Source organism: Aptenodytes patagonicus, chromosome 3 (genome assembly GCF_965638725.1).
Source record: "Aptenodytes patagonicus chromosome 3, bAptPat1.pri.cur, whole genome shotgun sequence".
In the NCBI taxonomy this organism is placed as follows: Eukaryota; Metazoa; Chordata; class Aves; order Sphenisciformes; family Spheniscidae; genus Aptenodytes; species Aptenodytes patagonicus.
This window is the reverse complement of record NC_134951.1, coordinates 84,082,197-84,104,747: the sequence shown is the minus strand read 5'-3', so window position 1 is coordinate 84,104,747 and position 22,551 is coordinate 84,082,197. Positions and strand designations below refer to the sequence as shown.

The 22,551-nt window shown below is 50.7% G+C and overlaps 2 protein-coding genes across 3 annotated transcripts in view; one reads left to right on the top strand and one right to left on the bottom strand.

The window, feature by feature from the left end:
• The window catches only part of FAM120B (family with sequence similarity 120 member B), a 59,570-nt gene extending 52,452 nt beyond the window's left edge, over positions 1–7,118 (bottom strand). Inside the window, exons 1-2 of one of the 2 annotated variants that reach the window (XM_076334045.1) lie at positions 7,065–7,118; positions 2,622–3,667 (exon numbers count right to left, since the gene is read on the bottom strand). In XM_076334045.1, the coding sequence (XP_076190160.1) occupies positions 2,622–3,667; positions 7,065–7,107 (1,089 nt within the window). In that variant the 5' untranslated portion in view covers positions 7,108–7,118. The remainder of the gene's footprint in view (positions 1–2,621; positions 3,668–7,064) is intronic. The other variant, XM_076334046.1, reaches the window with a different exon arrangement.
• A 6,963-nt stretch (positions 7,119–14,081) lies between these two features.
• On the top strand, positions 14,082–22,340 carry DLL1 (delta like canonical Notch ligand 1). The gene is made up of 11 exons (XM_076335538.1): positions 14,082–14,649; positions 14,871–15,182; positions 15,443–15,503; positions 15,776–16,033; positions 18,484–18,544; positions 19,015–19,145; positions 19,292–19,461; positions 19,600–19,816; positions 20,534–21,326; positions 21,444–21,558; positions 21,951–22,340. Exons 1-11 carry the CDS (start codon positions 14,590–14,592, stop codon positions 21,954–21,956), a joined length of 2,184 nt encoding a protein of 727 aa, XP_076191653.1. The 5' UTR covers positions 14,082–14,589; the 3' UTR covers positions 21,957–22,340.
• The last annotated feature ends 211 nt before the right edge of the window (positions 22,341–22,551 follow it).

Below are 22,551 nucleotides of genomic sequence, written 5' to 3'. Positions count from 1 at the left end.
GCTACAAGCAGCCTCAGCATCAACAGGGACCACTGATCTGGAGCAGCTTAGATGCAGAAGCAACAAAGCTGCTCTCAGGCAGTGCAAAATTTCAACCAGTAACACTTGTAACCTGGACTGGCCAAGTGCAGAGCCAGACAGACTTTCTACTTCACAACCTCAGACCAAAACTATGGGGGTGTTCAAACAGCTGACCGGAGCCAATTACTTCCACGGGGTGCCACCAATAAATTCTCCTGGACCCATGCCGTATGGTGAGCAGGCACTGAAGTTTCTCTGCTCTGCATTCCCTGCATGTGTCACGCTACCTGTATTATTTGGGTTGTGCCATCCACACAGTTATCTCAGCCTCTTTCACTGGGAATTACCAGACCACTGGCCAAAGCCAAATTCACCATTTCTGCAGAATTCCAGTAGCTGCAAACCTGGGAACTCAGCAGGTCAAAGCTGCAGTCAATCACTGGGTCATTACTGATCAAAACTAATTCTACTGAAATGTCATGCTTTCAGAAGAAATTCTCACATGAGCATAAAATCAATTATAGGCTTCTGTGTACAATGCCAATCAACAGAGCATTTTCTTATAGCAATAAATTAACGGTTGCCCTGGAAGAAATACTTCAGTGTTCCTAATACACATAAACAATGTAATCCCCCAAATCTACTTTTGTGTAAAACAAAAACAAAGTTAAGTATTTCTAAGCATGATTTGAATGAAGCATTGAACTATTTCATACAAACCACTGTCACAGATATGAGATAATTTGAAAATACTAGTTTCTTGCAATTTGCCAATAATCTACACATCCTTATGTACTGAAAAAATTACAAGCTGATTTCAAAAGTATTGCTGTATTCAATGCTGTATCTTGAAAAATATTTCTGATTTACACCTACAGTCAGCTAGAAAGTTATGCTCTTCTTTTCTGAGAGAAGCAGCAACATAAGGCTATGTCCTCAAGGTTGGAACTGAGCTGTGTATGTCATTTATGTGCAGTTCAGATTATGTGCAAGGTAAACAGAACTACATATGGGTTTCAAAATATGAAGCAAAGCACACACATGACATATACAAATATTTAAACACCTGTAACAAAAACGAAAGACAAGTTAACATGTCTACAACTTTGACTGTAATTTCCTTGGCCCAGGGACTGGCTTAACATAGGATTTATGCAGCAACAGTGAAGCATTCTTCACTGGAGTTTCTAAACATTGTTATTTTATTACAGCAGTAGCTCAGCATGACGCTAGAGAACTGCAACCCTTCAAATGAAAGATCTAGCCAAGAAATAATGACCACTTGTCATAAAGACCGCATGGTACATTCTCTTAAGGAGCAAGGATATTACTACTATTGTCCTGACCATAATCCAACCTAGATAATAACATTCTGGCTAATTTTTCCTTGCACTTCAAGCATAAACATTATTTTTCAACACTTTATTAGGATGTAGGGTTGTTGGTTTTTTAAATAACATCTTCTATTTAACTGCTACAGTCAAAAGTGACATGTATTGTATCTACGTGTGGTTAATTAAAAAACCCAAATGTATCTGCAGTTTAGCCGAAATGAGCATTGCATAGGTTACAATGTAGTTTCTAAATGTTTTAGAGTCTTTTTAGAAAAGGAAAATGTAAATTACAGAATTACTTTAGAGTAATAAGAGGAAACAGAAAAATAGTTTTAAAGAAAATGCTCAAGAGACAGACCAAAAAAAAAAAGACTCTCTATTTGAAGTCTATACGTATCTAACAAAATAGGGAGTAACAGATGGCTATATAGGGTCTAAAATACACTACCTCGTATAGATTTTTTTTTATTAAATCTCAATATGTTATCTTAATTGCCATGAATTTACAGAATTGTACTCTAGACTTACTACTCTTGCATAAACTCTGATGCCAGGTAGCTCAGTTTTCTATTAGCCGGGTAGGCTACCCTAGCTAATATATCCAGTCTCTCAGAGTGACCCAATCTGACTGTACCGTTTCTCACCCCAGCACCAGCGCATCTCTGCCCATGTGGGAAGCCGTAAGTGAAACTTGCTAGTGCAGCCCTGCCCTTTAAGGATTAACAAGCCACTCGAAGTGCTTTTGGTTCCTTCAGAGACAATGAATCTGAAGGATAATTAACCTGATCAAAAAATCACGAAATACAGGTTTATAGGAAGTTTCCTCAGCTCCTCCACAAGAGCAATTTCAACTTCTGCGTTCTTAGCACAGCTCCCTTTGATACCTTGACTGTATGTGCCAGGCACAGCCAAGCAAACCACTAACCAGCTGTAGCTGATCTGTGGGTTCTCTAAGCAAAAAGCAAGTCATTACATCGTGCAATACATGGGAAGTACAACTCTATGCCCAGCTATAGGCCTATACAGGAGCTGCTCCCCATTATTTGACCTGCCCGACGCTTCAAAAAGAGAGGAACTACTTTTAATTAAATGTGCTGCATCTGCCCTCATCATGATGCATGTAATAGTCATAACCATGGCTGTACTTAACAGACAAAAGATTTTGCTCAAGCAAATTTAAATCAATAGGTTCGATGTACTCATTACCAACTTCCATTAAGTAGTCATAGCAATAAAGTCACCATTAAGCTTTAAAAAACAAGGCACCTGAAAGATTTCCTTATCTTGACACACGGCTGTTTGTTGTTGAAGGGAGAGCGTTTGGCAACTTGTTAGGTTGGGAGGAATCCACGGAGACTGCTGCCCCGGCAAAAGATAGGACTCCACTCCTCTGTGAAGTAATGTCTTGTCTGATCCCAAAGGTAGCATCTCTTCCAAGTGTTTCAGGCTGCTGTAGGAGCATGGAACTTTTGAGATGTAATTTGCTACAGCTAGAAGTATGTTTGTTCTTCTGTTGTAGCTGTTATTCTTGTGGGGACTGGTGACTAAACATTTACGCCAAAAGCCTTCCAACAAGCTTTCTGGAACAACATCATTGCCAAGCAAGCAAGCAAAGAGAGGGAGGTGTGTCAAACTAAGACCCAATGCACGGCAAAGATCTTCTCGAGAGTACATAACAGTGACCAGTCTGTCCAAACTGAGCTTCTCAATGGAAAAGTAGGGGCATGTATTATAGATGAGATAGTCACTATCTTGCCCGAGAATTCCTATGCAGTTATGTTGCAAACCATATGCAGCCACCTCAAAGTCTGCCTCTTGCAATGTGCATACTGTTTTTTGACCAAGCGACTTCAGGGCAAAACGTGTAAAAGTAGGCAAAGCTGAAGGAACAATGAACATTTCTCTCCCTGGTTGTTTCCTGTGAGTCTTGATAAACTGAAATATTCTGGCGATTTCCTTGTTATTCTGCAACCTCCGTTTGATCCATTCATCTCTCTTTTTCTCTTCTACCACTCCGTCAAAGTAAAACACCAACTTGATACCAGCTGCCATAAAAGCTTTAACAAAATCCTCTAAAATGGCAAGGTACTCCCGCCACTGCCCACCGCACACCCAGGATTCTGGTGTGTACCAGTATCTAACACAACTCATGGCATCTACTACGATAACAGGCGGGAAATCAGGATGATCGATGCGATGTTTTTCTGCCACTTCTCTCAGATCTACTGTTTTGCATGCATCAGGGCAAACTCTTGCCACAAATCCCTGCAAACCTTTAATGCCCATGGCCAATCTCTGAAACTCACAGCAGTCTGAAAGAAGAAAAATAAAAACAACATTCTAAAATGCAATACTGAGAAACGTAATGAAATTCTACAATAAAAAGAAAAAGCAGCTTGGAAACTGAACTGTTGTTTTTCTGCTTTTGCTGATAGCTTGTTGTGTTGTCCTGGCCTTTAAACAGTTTGAACAATCAACAAACTGGACATAAGTGCCCATTCACTTTGCCTTCCACTTCTGCTTTTCATATCAGTGAAAACTGTAAATATCAAAAGGTTTTCATAAATATGACTTTAAAAATTTCATATTAATAGCGTAAAATATAGAAAAGTACACATCGCTAGAAAAACAAGTATAGGCGTAATTAAAAGCTTTAAAACATCTTAGCTGACAGTGTACAACACAGGAATTAATGGCTTGATTTTCACAGTAAAAGTATACGAACGTCTTTAATTGAAGTCAGCAGAAAAAAATACTGAATAACTTCAGAAATCAGGCTTGTACTGTGATTGTGCAAATGGCTCAGTTACCATCTGAGTTTATAGACAGGAGTCCATTGATACGTCACCAGTTGCAATACCGCTACTTCTGCAACGGTTTTGGTAGTATCCGTTCTGCTTTGAATCAGAAATTCAATCCATTTTACCATCCTGTCATTTGAAGATATAATTTTCAAGACCTGTTTAAAGATTTAGAGATTTACCTATATTTTGTGAATCTACAAATCTGACTATCATTAATAGTGAAGTTAATACATTAAATGGGATTTCTAACATGCACAGCAATTTTGAACCAATCTATTTTAAAAGACACCCATGCAAACATTAGCTAGACATTAAACAATTAAAAATGGAATAAGCCTATTTTCAGTTTAGGAAATACCAAAAGACTGAAGAAGAGAGTCTCCAAATTCTGTGGCAGAACTTAATAGCATGCCAAATGAACCAATTTACACGTTCCGTAGAGACAGAGAGTTGTGGGATAAAATCAAAACCGTTGATGACCTCCATTTTTATTTCTAGAAATCTCAATGCAAAGAAGTTTCGCACAGCCTTTACGATAGATGTGCTCTTTCCTCTACTACAGCATCAACTTCCTCTACCACAGCACCATTTTATTTTAAAGGACCTTCCAATGAAAAATGGAGCTAACAAGCTCCATCAAGCTTTGTTTTCTTCTTTATTCTCAGAAAATGTTTTGTTTTTATTTTGATTGTACTTGAAAGTTGAATCCCTTCTCAGTTAAATAGTAAAGAAATTCACTATGTCTAATTAAACAAGTACAATTTTTCCTGTTTTTCACACTGCTGATTTCTGACATTTCAATTACAGACTGTCTCAGGAGTGTTACATTACAATACACATGCTTATTGTATACAAAAAGAAAAAAAGGAAGTTGAATTCACAGAAGTATTGTGAATTGACAGCTTTTAAAGGTATTCCTGAGTCCTCAGAGTTTAAATATCTAATACCCTCCAGATACAGTTTTTGAATATCATCCTCTTTAATCATAGAATAGTTTGGGTTGGAGGGGACCTCTAAAGGTCATCTAGTCCAACCCCCCTGCCATGGACAGGGACATCTTCAACTAGATCAGGTTGCTCAGGGCCCCGGCCAACCTGACCTTGAATGTCTCCAGGGATGGGGCATCCACCACCTCTCTGGGCAACCTGTTCCCATGCTTCACCACCCTCAGCGTAAAAAATTTCTTCCTTATATAATGGAATATGAAATACATACGAAATAAAGCTGAGAGCATACAGCAGACCTTGCTGTTATAAAATCAGAAATAAATGTGTATGAATCGGCTTCATTGCTGCACACGGATGCAAGGTAGGGCACTGCTCTTGCTATGATGCTACTTCCAGTGTTACCTGGGTGCCCTTAAGACTCCAGCCATTTGCTTTTCTAGGAAAGCTGCACCTCTGATTCCAAACAGTTTGAGCACTGGTAGGTTATCATTTTTTATTACTTTCCATGGAGACTTAGCAATGGATGTGAAGGTCTTCATCTTTTAATCACTAACACATGCAGTCAGACTAAATGATCGGAGGTCACTATGCAGTACGCCATGGCAGGTCTTGCTTCTGCAAAAATGCATTGCATCCAAGCAAGTTTTAGTTATGATTCAGTACAGATTCTGTCCATAGTGGCTACACTCCTAGAGCAAGAAGTGTGGTAAACAACTTACTAGCTATACTGTGCTGTAATAAATGGAAAGAAACATTTTCCCACCTCCTCACGCCTGTATTTGAAGCACTCCTCTTGCCTAACAATTTAAGCAAGTCTATGATACAGAGATTATCAGAAAAATTTCCATTACCAGTACTAGTTTAGCTTAATCAATAGCAAGTTCACACCCAAACACATAAGCAAGCACTTTGGCTACTAGTAGCATTTTATTATTACTGTCAAACACATTCACTGAAAGCACAAGAAAAAATAAGGAGTTTATATTCTGCCAACCATCCTGTTTCACTACTAAACAGTAACAGTCATGTTAAGGAAATCACTCTCCAATCCACCACAGTAGCAGAAAAGAGAACAAGTAAAACCAACTGACTTGAGAAATACTTTCATTAGAGGCACCTCAATAAAGTTGGCAGAATCAGGACTGAAATGTTTTATGTGGTAATGCTGTTTCCCAAGAGCGGAAAGCATGCACATTCTGTGCAACTGAGGAACAGCTTAAGGCTGGACGCTTATTTCTAATGTTGCCTGAGTGAAAGAGAGATCTCTGGTTACCACAGGATCTCAGCTGCATTACTATCAAGTGCATGAATCTGTGCCGGGGGGGGGGGGGGGGGGGAGAGTTTTCTCCACAAACTTAAGTAATCAAAAATGTTTCCCCCCCGTTTTATACAGACACAAAAAATCAGAGAGGTGATCCCTACAACAGCTGATGATACCATTAAACTTCATCGTCAGCAAGCAACTACCACGATACAAATTTTATTATGCCCATAGTAACGTGCAGCATTGCAAAGGGCTGTTGTCAGAAATATTCACAATAACCGCCCCAGCCCTCACAAGAGCCCTCCAGCCGAGGCCCACAGCACAAGGGACGAGGAGCTCGCCCACTCCTCCACTTCTGACGTGCAGCAGCGCACAGGCAGGCCCGCGGCCCCCCACTGCCTTGAAGGGCCGGAGCCCGTCCCAGAGGCACAGAGGCCGCGGGCAGGCAGGTGAAGGGCCGGCGGCACCCGCCCGCCGCTGAGGGGAGGGCCGAGGCCTGTGAGGTGTGAGGGCCGCTGCATCCAGCCCCGGAAGGGCCGAGCCCCTCCCTCGGGAGGCCGCGCGGCACCCGGACCATGCTGCGAGCGAGAAGCGGGGCTCCAGTCGCTCTCACCCCCGGCAAGCGCCCCCGCCCCCGCGCAGCGTGCCCGTTAAACTGCCGCCCGCCCCCTCCTAACGGCACCCCGGCACTGACCCGAGCCTGCGCTTCCGCTTCCCGCGGGGGCGGGGCCGCGCATGCGCCTGGCGGCCGGGGCGGGCCGGCCGGGCCTGAGGGGACGGGGCTGTCGCTGTCGCCGTCCCTGTCGCTGCCCGCCCCCCGCCCTGCCCGCTGGTAGCGCCGTCCCTGCCCGCCCTGCCGGGGACAGCCGGCTGCAGCGGGCCCCTTCGCGTGACAGCGGCGGGGGGCGAGGGGGGGCCGGGCTGGTTTGAACCGCGGCTGTCCCCGCCCGCGGCCTGGTGTCCCTCGGCTTTGTACGGCCACAATGGGGCCGGAGGGGCCATTGTGCCCCCGAACAAACCCAGCCGGGGCGGGGGGGGGGGGGACGTGGGGAGATGAAAGCGTCGCGCACCGAAATTGCTTGAAAACCCCCGAGTCGTGCGTCGGAGATTTATGTCGCCCCTTGGCTGCGCGGCCTGCTGAGCGGCGCTGGCCGCCGCCGCCGGCCTTGGGTAAACAAAGCGGCCCGCGGCAGCCCGGCGGGCGGCTCTAGCAGGACCCGGCCCGGAGCGGGCGGGGGGCCGAGTTCGCGTTGCTTTGCTCGGCACTTGCCAGCGGAGGGGAGCCCCGCTTTCCCTGGGGCGCACCCCGGCGCGCAGCCCGGGATGGCGGCCTGGCCGCAGGCGTGCCGGGAGCGCGACCCGCCCCACCGGCAACAGGTGGGGACCTGAATAACTTCACATCTTTTCAGGGGGAAAGAGGGACGTGGGGGAGCCGGTGGGAGGATTAGATCACGTGTTACTGCCGGTGAAAAATTAAACAGAGCGGTGCTCTGGGGAGCGCAGATTAATATATTTGGTGAGTCCGCGTGCACAAAGCCTCACCATTGTAGCCGTGTCTGAATGCCTGTGAATAGGATGGAGCATATGTGGCCTGTCACCGCAGGTGCCCACATCTGTTCGTCTCCGGGCAGATGCTCTCAGAAAAGGGGAGAGCGTTTCCAAAAGCTCGGGCCCGCCCCATCCATACCCATCCTCTTTCTCATAATCACCTTCTGCAGAGGAGTTTCTGCCCCCTTCCTCTCCCCCGCTCCCCCCTCCCCCGCTTCCCTGCACATAGAGAGAGGTGGAAAGAAATAAAACTGACGCAAATTGGAAGTGGCTCGGAAAGTCCTGGAAACATACGATCCAACTGCTCCCCCCCCCCCAAAGTTTATTAACAGCAGGTTTTGCGCTGCAGCCAGTGCACGATGCACAAGATGTGCGCACCGTGCAAAGGGGGCTGCAGGCCACAGGGGAACAGAAAAACCCTTCACGCGTGAAATGTAGTACGGTACAGCGGCACGCTGTGCTGGCTGTCGTAGGGGAGGAGTGGTCGGCGCAGCTACTGTCTGGAGTGGTAGTCTGCAGCTACTAGTTAGAGCTGTGGTTTAAGATGATGATTAATAAAACCGGGGAAAAGAGAAGAGGGGTTCCCTATGAGAACTGGTGAACGCAGCAAATATTGCTGCTGAAGTCGGTAGCAGAAGGGAGTATTTGCAGCCATCCAGCGAAATCTCATAGCTGGAATGCAAAACATTTTTTCTGAGAAGTGCTGTCACGTTTTTTATCCCATGTGTATGACCTGAGCCCGATCGCTCCCCCTCCCTGCTCTGTGACACCCCGCCAAGACAAGCCAGCCCTCAGCGCTGCACGGCGTTACGCCGGGCTTGCCCGATGGGGCAGATGGGGTGCTGGGGAGCAGGGTAAATCTCGGGATCACGGGATATTTCGGGTTGGAAGGGACCTCAGGTGGTCATTTAGTACAAACCCGATCCGTGGTGTCTAGCGTGGTGAAGATCGTGAGTGTCCTTGGAATTTAAGGGGGACAAAGAGGCCAGTTCTCCAAATGCGAGGCCGAGCTGCTCCCCAGAGGGGCGCGGGCGATGAGCGCATTTGAATCGCTGTCTCCCAGAGCTGAGACCGGGGAGGCAGCGGGACCCGCCCGGCCCGGGGCGCCCACGGGAAGTTTCGGGGGAAGGTGCTGTCTCGGACCGGGGGGAGCCCGAGGGCCCGGGGGAGAGCAAGGCGGGGGGAAGCCTCCATCCCCCGGGCCCCTCGTGTCCCCTCGTCCCCGGGAGGCCCCGCGGCTCTTACCCGGGGCGGGCGGTGAGCGCCCTCGCAGGGGTACGCAGCCCTTCACCCTTCCCACTTTGGGAGCAACGACAGCTCACGCACGCGAGTGACCAATTTTATTCCTCGTATTTTCCCACAAGCAAAATCCCGTCGGAAGCAAGCCAGGGAGCAAACCCAAACAAACAAGTAGCGCAGGGGGGCGGGGGGGGGGTTCGCTTTCTCCTCGCGTGCAGTCAGTAAAACACATATAGGGGCCAGTTCGGGATTTGCGCAGGGAAGGGTTGGAGAGCAGCTGGCTGCGGTAATCTCCTCGGGAGACAAAGGAATGCCCCGTCGGTCCCAGGATCACAGGTAAACACACAACCATTGTCATGAAAATGAGGGGCTAGGATAGGGCCGGAGCAGATGATTTGCGATTTGAAAAAGGGGACTTGGGGGGGGGGGAGGGAAGGCCCAGAGCTGCTTATCTATCATCTGGCCTCGCTGTGTGCCAGCTGAGCCACGCGACTGCCCTTTCTTATTCTAATCAGCACATGCCTTTGCAACTTTGGGCTAACCTACGCGCTAAACTTCTTAATCCCCCTCCCCGCACACGGCAAGGGCGGCGGAGCGCCCCTCCGACACCGCGGTACCTCCGCGCCCCCCGCGCCCGCCGCCCACCCGCCTCGGGTCGGGGCGCCCTGCGGCCGGGCCCCGGGCAGCGCCAGCACCCCGGTCACGCCGCCGAGCCCGGGGCCGGCGGGGGAGCCAGAGCCCCGGCCCGGCGGCGCCCCGCCTGCCCTGCCCTGCCCTCCCCTCCCACCCCACCCCATCCCATCCCGCCGGGCCCGGCCCGGGGGGACAGGTGAAGGGGGCGTGCAGGAAGGGCTGCGACGGAGGGGCAGCCGCGCACACATACCTCCGTAGGGACTATAGACCTAATTAAAATATTATGCACACTCGGCTACACATAGCTCCACACGTACACGTCCCTCCGCCGACGCACCGTTCGCCATATGCCCGGAGCCCTGGTCCCGGGAAAAATCAGGGTTGCGCGCCAGCGATGGCAGCGCGTCGCCCTAATTAACACACGCCCCCACCCCCGCCCCCCCCGCACCCGAAGTGACTTTTCCCATAATCTGGCTCGCTTAGAAATAAAAGCTGCGGCTGATGGGGAGCTCTCGGCCGCGCTGCTGCGCGGCGGGACCGTAAATCCTCGCCGGGGCAGGAGAGGGGAGCCGGCGTTGCGGGAAGGGTATCAATCAGGGGCAGGGGGGGGAGAGCACAATACTCCACCAGCCCCAGCGAGCCTCTGGCAGGCGGGGCCGGGCCCGCCGCGTCCCGGCCGTGCGGGGTCACCGCGCCCCGGCGTGGCCCTGGGCACCGCGCCCGCCCCCGGCGGGTCCAGCCGCCGGCTCGCCCCGGCGGGGCGGGCGCGGCCGGGCCGGGCGTCGGGCGGGACCGGCCGCCCGTCCCCGGCAGCGGGGGTCGGTGGCGGTGCGCGGGCGCGGTTAACACCGCGGGGGCGGCGCGGGGGGCGGCGGGGGGCGGCGGGCGAGCGCGGTGCGGAGACACGCGGTTGGGAGCGAAAAAGCGCCATTTGGTTGGGAGCAGATGGCTGGCTGGGGGGCTGATCGCGTCTAAAGGCGTGTCATCCCCCTTCAGCGAGAATCCCTAAGGGCTCCCCTTGTCTTCGAAATCAATGAAAATTAAAGTGCAGAGAATGGATGAATAGTTAGACCTCGAGTCCCTCCTTTGTTCGCCTCAGCTACTGGTGGGCAGGAGTTAAACTACAACAGCCTCCTATAGAAACACTTAAGTTAAACAGTCTCCCCGTTAGCCCAGCATCTGAAAGAGAGAGGGAGAGGGGGGAAAAAAGCAGAAAAGGAGCTTTCTGCTTGATTTCCCCAATACAGAATCGCGTGGCATAAATTAAGCTGGAGAAGAATGAGCGCCGTGGGCAGGATCCTGCCGGCTCTCACGGCGCCTTTCAGTCACGCTCAGCAGCGGTAATCGAGAAATCTGTGCCACGTCAATTTAACAAATACCCGGTACCGAAGGGGGGTTGTTAAGGATTTGGGGGCAAGATTTTTCGGTGCCTTTTTTTTTTTTTTTCCCCCTATCGCTAGGTTAAAGCCCTCGCGCGTGTAACTTCTTATTTCCAGTTTTTTAAGCAAGGGGATGCTAATGGACCAACTTTCTGTCTCTCGTAGATGAAAAGATCCGCGGTGATATATCACTTCTCGCCTCCACCGACGGGCTACCCCCAAATTTCAGGACAGATATTGCCCCCCCTCCCCCGCCCCACTCGTTTAGTAAACCCGATACGAAGTGATTCCCCCCCCCGCCCTTTCCCGGGGATCACGCCGCAGCAAAGTTTGCGAAGCAGCGGCAAGCCACTTGAAAAGATGTTGACGCTAGGTGGCAAAAGCAATGTGCAGTTAAATCCGGCGTTGCTGCGGGGTGCGCCCCCCCGCTCCCCGCTGCAGAGGCTGGGCACCGCGGGGGCGGGCGGCCCATCCTCCGGGGACCCGCCGCTCCCCCCCGGGCCGGGCCGCCTTCCCTGCGCCCTCGCACGGTGCCTGCGGGATCGCTGCTCCCCTCTCTGCCCAGATAAAACCCCGGGGTGAAAAAAAACCCCGAACATTCCTGTACATTTAAGCTTTCGCTTAAGCGTCGAGGGGCGGGGAGAGGGGAGAGGAAGAGTACCTGGATGCAGATGACTCGTTCGACCAAAATTAGATGTAAAGGACACACACGTTGAGTGGCGAAACGTTGCAAAAGTCTGGATGCTTGTTTAAGTGGCGAGGGACCTGCCTGGGTTTGGGGTGGGTGCCGCAAACCCCCCGTAAGTGAACGTGGGCAGCTACAGTCCCGGAACAGTCAAGAAGAGCTGGGCTGAATGAACTCATTAGTGATTTTCTTTTAATTGGTATTACCCAATGCTTTTACTTTAAGAAGTCTTTAAGAATTTTTTTCTAGCGCATTGTAAGATAATTTGTGATCAAGACATCTGCTTCAATGAAAGTCACATTTTGCCATGCAAATGCACGTTTCAACCCAATAAAGTCGCCATAATAAGGCTTTTAGCGCGGCATACCTACAGTGAGGTTATTGTAGCCAAATCCTCTCCTTTCGCACACAAGCCTAATCTGTGCTGAAATGATCTGTTACAATTAAAATGACATTTACAGAGACAGTTACACCTTGCATCCTAATGAATCCGCCTGAGCCTACCGAAGGTGTTTAAACAGAGGGCCCGAACAAAGCGGAAAACCCCGCTTCCAGTGACATGCCAGAGTCGCCCTCCAACTTTTATCCCCCGCTTCCATCCATCATTAAGAAACTGCTCAAATGGTAATCATCTCTATCCCTCTTTCACCGCACCACTAAACTCCTTTCCATGTTTTTAAGATCAAAACAAGAGTTCTAGTGTCTGATGGGTATGTAAAAAAATAAGGTGACGGTTGGTGTAAAGTTGGGGGTTTTTTTTCTTTTTTTTTCTTTTTTTTCTTTTTTTTTTTTTTTACGGAGGGGGGAAGTGCTGGAAGGGATTTCTTGAAAAAATGTGCGGACATTGTTGTAGAGGCAGTAGCGTGCGCCGAGGGGAGCTCTTTCTCTCCCTCGCATTGTGCAGGGAGCAGGTGCTGTCTACATTACCATACAGCTGAGAGCACAAAGAGCTAACTGATTCAGCCCTCACACAATAACAAACGGCCTTAATGACAGCCACGCGAACGACACACACCAAACTCACTTTTTACTAAGCTGAAGGAGGAAAAAAGGGAGAGAGAGAGAGAGAGGGAGGGAGAGGTTGCTGGCGATGATGATGATAATCATAGAGGGGTGCGGGACCCGGGCGGAGCGGGTGGCTCTCTCCGGCAGCGGTGGTGGCGGGGACGGGACCCGCGGAGCCCCGCAGACGGGTCCCCTCCGCGAACCCGCCCGCGCCCTCCCCCGCCGCCGGGACCCCCGGGGACCCCCCTTCCCTCCGCCGGCGGGATGAGCGCTGCGAGCGGAGCCAAGGGAAGGGCGAGCCCCGGCTCGGCTCGCGCAAATTCATTCCCCCCCTCCCCAATTATCCCGGTTACGCCAGGGGAAATGCGGTGTGAATTTCAAGGGATCAGATTCCCCTTGTTGTGGCTCGCTGGCTCCCACCTCCCTCGTCCCTTTAAAGCCGAAGATGCCCCTTGGAAGCGGTCGTGATCGCCGAGTTACTTTTTGGGGGCACGGCGGTTGCTTTGCACGTTTCAAGAGGTAATTACAGCCCGCCGTCCCCGGGGTTGTTTTCTCGCCGGAGCGTGTTGCGCTGCCTCTCTCCGGTGCAGAGGGGGTGTTACCCTCTCCCCGGAGCAGAAGGGGGATTCTTGCGGTTACCAAATTTGCAGGAATGTAAATGAGCACGTTTTGTGAGCGCGGAGGGGAGGGGGAGGAGGGTTGCACATTTTACAGCTCACTGACCATTTGGCGATCCATTGAGAGGAGGGTTTGGAAAAGTGGCTCCTTTGTGACAGCTCTAGCCAGATTGGGGGGCTGCTCATTTGCATCTCATTAGGCATGCAGGCGACCGGCGGGATATAAGGGAGGCAGGCGCCCAAGGAGAGGCAGATCCTTAGCGCTTCACCCTCGGAGAGAGCCGCCGAGCCGAGCCGAGCCGAGCCGAGCCGCGGCGCAGAGCAGGCACCCCCCTCCCCCGTAGGAGCACACCCGGACACGCTCAGTGCGCCGCTATTGAGACACGAGCTTATTTTTGTTGGCTGGGATTCCTCTGAAAACAAAAGTAAGCCCACAACAAGGAAAGAGAGCTTCGCTTCTTTTGCAGAAAAAAAAAAAAAAAAAAAAAAAAAAAAAAGGAAAGAAGGGGATCAAGGCTCCGACGTGACCTGCCCGCCGCCGCTGCCGTTTGACACCCACCAGCCCCGCCGTGCGCAGGGCGAGCGCAGCCGCGCAGAGCCGCGCAGAGCCGCTCCCGCATCTCACCGCACCGGGAATTATCGCCGCGTCCGCCGCTGCCTCTGCAGGGATTTCCAGATCGCCGATTTTTAATCTTCCTTGGGAAGCCTTTTCTCTGCCTCTGTTGGGAATTAAGTTGCTTTTATTTTTCTTATTTTTATTTCCATTTTTTCTTCCTGGAGAAAAGGAGGAGCACCGTGGATTGGGAAAGAAAGAGAGTTTAGCAGATTAATCTTAACCTTTTTTTTTCCTCCTTTTTTTTCCTTTCCTTTTCCTTTGCCATCCGAAAGAGCTGTCAGTCGCCGACAGGCTACACCTAGAGGTGTCGACAGAGGGGGAAAAAAAGTCAGAGACACTCCTGAAAGGAGACCGTGACACTAACTCTTCCAGCTCTGCTGGGGCGAGCGGCTTTGGCCGCTGTGTTTTTCCCTTCCCCCGAGAGACACTTTCCCCTTTCCCCTCTGACGAGAAGACAAGGGGGAGGAAAGCGAGGGCACCAGAGCTGCCCCTCCAAAATGGGAGGTCGGTTCCTGCTGACGCTCGCCCTCCTCTCGGTGCTGCTGAGCCGCTGCCAGGTAAGTGCCCGCGGGGTGGGGGGCAGAAATACCTGCGGCGGTCCCTGCACCGGGGGGTCCCGCGGGGGTGCCGAGGGCTGTTGCTGCCTGTTGCAGCCGGGAGAAGCGGGGAGAGGGGTCGGGGAGGGGGCCGTCAGTCCCGCTGATGCCCGGCGGGGCTGGGGTCGGGCCAGGGGAGCGGGCTGCTCGGCGGGCTGACGGCCGCTGTCCCCGCCCCGCAGGTCGGCTGCTCCGGGGTCTTCGAGCTGAAGCTGCAGGAGTTTGTCAATAAGAAGGGGCTGCTCAGCAACCGCAACTGCTGCCGCGGGGGCGGCCCCGGCGGCGGCGGGCTGCAGCAGTGCGACTGCAAGACCTTCTTCCGCGTCTGCCTCAAGCACTACCAGGCCAGCGTCTCCCCCGAGCCGCCCTGCACCTACGGCAGCGCCATCACCCCCGTCCTCGGCGCCAACTCCTTCAGCGTCCCCGACGGCGCGGGCGGCGCCGACCCCGCCTTCAGCAACCCCATCCGCTTCCCCTTCGGCTTCACCTGGCCCGTAAGTGGGGGGGGCGGCCCACATTCCGTCCCGTCCCGTCCCATCCCATCCCATCCCATCCCATCCCATCCCATCCCATCCCATCCCATCCCACACACCCGGGCCACCCCAGCTGGGCGAGCACCTTTCCAAGGGGCCACCGATCCCCCAGGGGTGTCTGGGGGGGACTGATAACTCCTGGGGGGCTGGGGGTGCTGCCCCCTGGCCCTGCCTGCTCTCACGCTCTCCTGGTGGGTTGTCTCTGCTCCTTCTTTCCCTAGGGCACCTTCTCGCTCATCATTGAGGCTCTGCATACAGACTCTCCTGACGACCTCACCACAGGTAACTGTCCCGAAACAGACTCTTCCCTGGAATAATCCCAGTCCTGCGGCCCCACTGGGCCCCTCTCTCTGCAGTGTGCAGTGCATTCCCCCCATCCCATCCCTGCTCCTCTTCAGGAGACCACGGGAAGAGAGGCCAACCTGTTGGCATGCAGCCCTATCATCCTGGTTCTGCGGTTCCCCTCCCACCAGAGACCCCCAGCTGAGCATCTTCCTATGCCCCTGCCTGCTTCAAGCTCCTTAATCACACCTTTCCTCTCCACTTTCACACAGAAAACCCTGAGCGCCTCATCAGCCGCCTGGCCACCCAGAGGCACTTGGCAGTGGGTGAAGAGTGGTCTCAGGACCTGCACAGCAGTGGCCGCACTGACCTCAAGTACTCCTATCGCTTCGTGTGCGACGAGCACTACTATGGAGAAGGCTGCTCTGTCTTCTGCCGCCCCCGGGATGATGCCTTTGGTCACTTCACTTGTGGAGAGCGTGGCGAGAAAGTCTGCAACCCGGGCTGGAAAGGGCAGTACTGTACTGAGCGTGAGTGTCCACCTTGTTGTCTCCCTGGGCGCCGGTTGCAGCAGTGTCCCCTGAGCCCTTGGGGGGGCGTTTCTCTGACATCAGGCCCCACGGGAGAGGGGGAACCAAGCTACAGTGGGTGGAGGTCTGGTGCTGTGTACAGGCTTTACTGGTGCAGGGGACGGGAGGTCCTCAGCATTGCCACAGAAAGTTAACGCAGACAGCCCCTTCTCAAGCTAATAAAATGTCAGTGCCAACATTACACTCTTGCTCATTTGCTGTAGACATCAAATCTGGCAGCAAAACGTTCAGCAGTTGCTTGAGGACTGATGACAATATATCAGGACTACTTTTTATACCTAGCCACCCCTTCAACCATGGTACATTGATATCATCATCTACAGGGTACATGGTTTCAGGAGAGGGAGCTAGGCCTTGGCAACATCCATGCGGCAGGCCTACTGGTAGGCTTGTTACGGTCCGATGTCTTGCCACCTTGTATTGAGAAAAGTATTGGGAGGTCCAAGATATTCTCTGTGGCCTCTAGACCGTACATTTCTCATTTGGGGTACTCATAAACTGCCACTAACAGAGGTTGTTGCACCTGGAGCCACAAGAACATTCAACTTCTTCCCCATCTCTCTTCTGTGCCATTGCCATGATCTTTACTACTAATATAGTAGTGAGGGACGAGTTTTAAAGTACGCCTGAGCTTGAAGTTGTTGAGGAATGTGGTGTGTTGATACAGCAGGAAAAGCTGGGACAGTAAGCAGATCACTGAGAGGATAGTCAGGGATGTCAGATACCTGCAGCTTTGTACAAGATTACGGCCCTTTGTAGATACATAGCGGTGTACACCCAAACACGCACACAGAGCTCCTGCTGCAGGATGTGATGGCATTCTCTGTTTGTGTGTATACATGGATCTGAAGTATGCTGGCAGATGACGTGCTGGGCGAGTGCTCCTCTCCAGTCATCAAAGGGCCAGGCAGGCAGGGAGAAAACAGTTAGACGCTGTAAAAGCAGCCTCTCGGTTTTCTTCTTGTTGCGTTTTTCTTTTTCTTAAGGCCCACCTACACTGTGGTCTCAGCTGAGCTGCTATCGACTGAGACCAGACTGATTATTCACACTCTCAGTGACTGCTAGGATGCTTTCAGCAGTTCATGGTACAATGTTGCACAATAAACAGCAGGCAGAGGGGCTCGCATTTCCTTTGATAGTGTTTTAAATAGGAACTACAACCTTTCCCATGATCAAAAGTGCCTAGCCCAGTTGTCTCAAGGGGTGGGGGAAAAGGAAGCATTTTGATAATGAGCTCTTCTGGGGCTGTCAGCACTTTCGGATGCCTGTACATCACTGCTCTTCCCATAGCAAAGTAGAAGGCTGTCTGTCTTTCTTGACTCGTTACATATGCTCTTTGCTCTGCTTTCCCTCTCAGAAAAAAACAGGTTATAACAGCAATGCAAACCTACTAGGCAGGGGAGATGCATTTATGTGTGCATGCAAAAGGAATGTTTTGCCGTTAGTGAGTGGAGCTGCCAGTCGCAGATTGCATCCCGTCGCCTTGCCCCCAGCTCCATTCTTTCCAACTTGGAGGCGATCTGATTATCAGCGCCGATTCTTTCTTTCTTTTTCTCCCCCCCCCCCCTTCCCCTCGCATGCCATTGTCTCCGGCTGGCTTTGTTGAATTAAAACTTTGCAGTGCCTGCTTAATGAGTTCCATAACCAGGCGAAGTAATGAGCAGAAGTCCCTTTTTTTCCCTTCCCTCATCCTCCCTCCCGCTGGCCTGCTTACCTCTTTTACCAGGGCTGCACCCACCCGCCCGCCCCTTTTCAGAGCGGGGCGGAGGGGGGGAAGGAGGGAGGAAGAACTTTAGACTTATTTATTTGAATAAGAAAAAAAAAAGTTTTTTTGCAGCGAAATCACGCGCGTGCCATAGATTAGCTGTGGGCAGGGATAGGCTGCCCGGCCGCCGGCCGCCGGCCCCATTGGCTCCGGGGCCGGGGTATTGTTGCAGTGGGGCAGCTGCTGGGAGAGAATAGACAATAGAGCAGCTGTCTTGCACTGGCACCCTGCACACCAGCTGTCCACTCTTATCTGCACACACACTTTCGGGGGATATTAAGAGGTGGAGCTGTGTGCATAGAATTGGAAAAAAGGACTTCTGACCCTCACTGGGAAGGGAAGGGGGGTGAGGGGCTGTGGGGAAGGGAGCAATTGTGAGCCCTCTTTTGTCTGTGTGCAACTGTATTAAGAAGAATGCTCATCCCCGGCGATAAGTAAAGTGCCCAGTTACCGGGTGAGATCAATACTTCTGCAGACTCCAGAGATTAACTCAGCTGCGCTTAACTGCCCCGACCTAGTAAAAGGGGCTTGCTCCCCACCCGCAAGGTGCTCTCGGGATCGGACTTGTAAAAGGGAGGCGTTCGGCCCCAGTGCTGATGTCTCTCCCTGCTTGGTTTGTTTACAGCGATTTGTTTGCCTGGATGCGATGAGCAACACGGCTTTTGCGACAAACCTGGGGAATGCAAGTAAGTTTTCCACTCCCCTCCTGCTCCCCTTTGTCTTTAAAGTTGATGCTCTGGTGTTAAGTAAGCCATTGGTCATTTGAAGCATCGGTTTAAATGCCTTTCTTCATATTAGATGGTAATTTGAGGAATCCAGGTGATGCCAGATCAAAGTATTAATCTACAAGTCAAACATCAGTGCCATTGATATTAACCTAACGAGTTTACAGTGCTGTGTGTAAGGTTTAGCTGTTTCTTATCAGACTAAACAAATTAACTACCATGGCTCTGTCTAAGGAAGTGGAAGGAATAGCTGGGGCTGATGAAAGCTGATGCTACGGTTGGATTTGGTGACTTTCTCACATGAAGGACCACTGAGAGCTTTTAGGAAACTTGATCCCTGGCATCAGTGTGTTTGCAGAGTTTGCGGTAGGGTTTCCAACTGCGAGAAGTCTAAATCTGACGAGACTTTGTTGTTGGTTTTTTTTTTTCAGATGCAGAGTGGGTTGGCAGGGGCGATATTGTGATGAGTGCATCCGATACCCAGGCTGCCTTCATGGTACCTGTCAGCAGCCGTGGCAGTGCAACTGCCAGGAAGGCTGGGGTGGCCTTTTCTGCAACCAGGGTGAGTTCTCAGTCCTTGCCTGAGTGTCTGTTTTAAAACGCAGAAAGCAAGCGGCTATTTCCAGCTCACCCACCCTGTGCTAGCCTTGCAAAGTAGCAAGTATCTTGACTGCCCTCTTCTTAAAAAAAAAAAAAAATCTTTTACAGACCTGAACTACTGCACCCACCACAAGCCCTGCAAGAATGGTGCCACATGCACCAACACTGGTCAGGGGAGCTACACTTGTTCTTGCCGACCTGGATACACAGGCTCCAACTGTGAGATTGAAATCAATGAATGTGATGCCAACCCTTGCAAGAATGGTGGAAGCTGCACTGTAAGTTTGAGTTGCTTGTGCCATCTGAAACCCCAAGGGAGGAGTTAATGTCAGTTTTACTGATTTTCAAAATCCCTGTTTGGATTTCAAAGCAACTTCAGATAAATATTTTGACCGTTTCTCATTTCTTCCCCCCAGGATCTCGAGAACAGCTATTCCTGTACCTGCCCCCCGGGCTTCTACGGTAAAAACTGTGAGCTGAGCGCAATGACTTGTGCTGACGGACCATGCTTCAATGGTGGGCGATGCACCGACAACCCCGATGGGGGATACAACTGCCGCTGCCCACTGGGTTATTCTGGGTTCAACTGTGAAAAGAAAATCGATTACTGCAGTTCCAGCCCTTGTGCTAATGGTAAGGCCAAACATGCTACAGTGACCTTCTAAAAGGAGACCATCCAGTTACTTGGCTTCTGGTCCAGAGTTCATAACAAGGCCCACTGATCAATCATGGTCCATGTCATGTCAATAGTTGACTTGGTGGAGGAACTGTGCTTAGAAAGTAAGGGTGTGGTTTGGGCCACTGCTGCAGATCACATTTTCTCAAGGGGCGACTGTGGCCAGGTAACTTGGCCTGAAGCTTCATGCATAAAAATATGGAGGATTATACTTGCAAAAGTTTTGCAAAGACTCTTTGAGGTCTGTGAATGCAAAATGCCATACAAGTGCTAAATATTAATACTTGTAATCTGGTAACAGTAATCTTCCTGTTTTTATTAAACTAGTGAAGACTTTCTTTACTGCAGTCCTCCTCATTCACTGCCACTCAAACTCTGTAACACGAGATTGTGGTGTTAACCTGATCTGGACTAGCTTTGTTGTCCAAGCTGAGTGAAATGTTAAAAAGGGAATAGGAAGGAGAATGAAATATAGATCTGATTAACAAATATTGTCCTTAAAAAAACCCCATACTTTTTATGGTGGACCAGGCTTGGCAAAGGTTGAGCTGACCTCTCAAAAAGCAAGCTTTCCTCAGCTGCCGGTTGTGACGGTTGCCCCGAGAGCAGCAGGTGGGAGGCTGTCGGGTCTGTCTGCCCACCACTCAGCGCTCATCCCCCCTGATGTCTTGCAGGAGCCCAGTGCGTCGATCTGGGGAACTCCTACATATGCCAGTGCCAGGCTGGCTTCACTGGGAGACACTGTGATGATAACGTGGACGACTGCGCCTCCTTTCCCTGCGTCAATGGAGGGACCTGCCAGGATGGCATCAATGACTATTCCTGCACCTGCCCCCCGGGATACAACGGGAAGAACTGCAGCACCCCGGTGAGCAGATGTGAACACAACCCCTGCCACAACGGGGCCACCTGCCACGAAAGAAACAACCGCTATGTCTGTGAGTGCGCCCGGGGGTACGGCGGGCTCAACTGCCAATTTTTGCTCCCCGAGCCGCCTCAGGGGCCGGTCATCGTTGACTTCACCGAGAAGTACACGGAAGGCCAGAACGCCCAGTTCCCCTGGATCGCCGTCTGCGCCGGGATTATTCTGGTCCTCATGCTGTTGCTGGGGTGCGCTGCTGTGGTCGTCTGCGTCAGGCTCAGGGTGCAGAAGAGGCACCACCAGCCTGATGCCTGCAGGAGTGAGACTGAGACCATGAACAACCTGGCGAACTGCCAGCGCGAGAAGGACATTTCCATAAGTGTCATTGGTGCCACTCAGATTAAAAACACGAATAAGAAAGTAGACTTTCACAGCGATAACTCCGATAAAAATGGCTACAAAGTCAGATACCCATCAGTGGATTACAATTTGGTGCATGAACTCAAGAACGAGGACTCTGTTAAAGAGGAGCACAACAAATGTGAAGCCAAGTGTGAAACGTATGATTCAGAGGCAGAGGAGAAAAGTGCAGTACAACTAAAGAGGTATCTCTCACATCTGAGCGCGGGGGGCAGCTTGACTCTGAAGGGGGGGTGTGTGTCTCATAGGTAGCGTTAAGCGACAGCCATCTGACCTGTGTTGTCTCTTTTTGTCTTCAATAGTGATACTTCTGAAAGAAAACGACCAGATTCAGTATATTCCACTTCAAAGGACACAAAGTACCAGTCGGTGTATGTCATATCAGAAGAGAAAGATGAGTGCATCATAGCAACTGAGGTTAGTATACTGCCTGGCAGTTGGAACAGCAGAGAAAATTCTCTGTGCGCAACCCTCATCTAACACACGTCAGGGCAGCTAAACTCTTTTCCATGGTGCCACAACGATTCGTACCTGATAAAATCCAGCCAGCTCGAGTTTGTCGTGCTGTGGATGTTGTAAAGACAAGCTCAGTGACTTGCTGCTGGGGATGTTATGGGTACGACAACTTTTGCAGACAAGGGTACAATAACAGTGTGGTTGTGGTCTGCTGACCTACCCCTTAGTGTGCTTCATGCAGAGTCCATTCTTGCCCAGCGCAAAGACAGAGTCCCGACCTTCTGCAGCCTTACAGCCCTCTTCTTACTTTGCATTAACCTCTCCTGATCTCTGCTCATGTTTTCTCTCACCAGGTGTAAACTAGAGGCGATATGGCAAGGTGGTTGTTCAGAACAATTTCAGAGGAGACGTGCCCCGATGAATGCTGCTGAAAGAGGAATGGGAGATAGATTCCTTCACTGACTGCTGCTGAGAAACTAAATTCAGGCTTGAGCTGGTTCTCTACTGAAGTTAGCAAAGTGACTGCAAAATAAAGAAACAAGATGGACACCAGGCAAGGGTCTGTGTTCAAGGATTACTGTTGCACTGCCTTTTATGAATTTTATCATTGCACTATGGTCAGTTGCTTTTCTATATATATTTAAATGAATGGACTTAATTACTACATAAGAAGCATGCACTGCCTGAAGTGTATATTTTGGATTCTTATGAGCCAGTCTTTTCTTGAATTAGAGACACAAACACTGCCTTTATTGTCTTTTTTTGATACTAAAATGTGTTTTTACTAGGTGAGAAAAAGTGTGTTATTTTTTTGAATCTGTAAAAATATTTTCATGATAATTGTAAAGCTTGAGTATTTTGTGATGTTCATTTTTTTATAATTTAAATTTTTTGGTAAATATGTACAAAGGCACTTCGGGTCTATGTGACTATATTTTTTTGTATATAAATGTA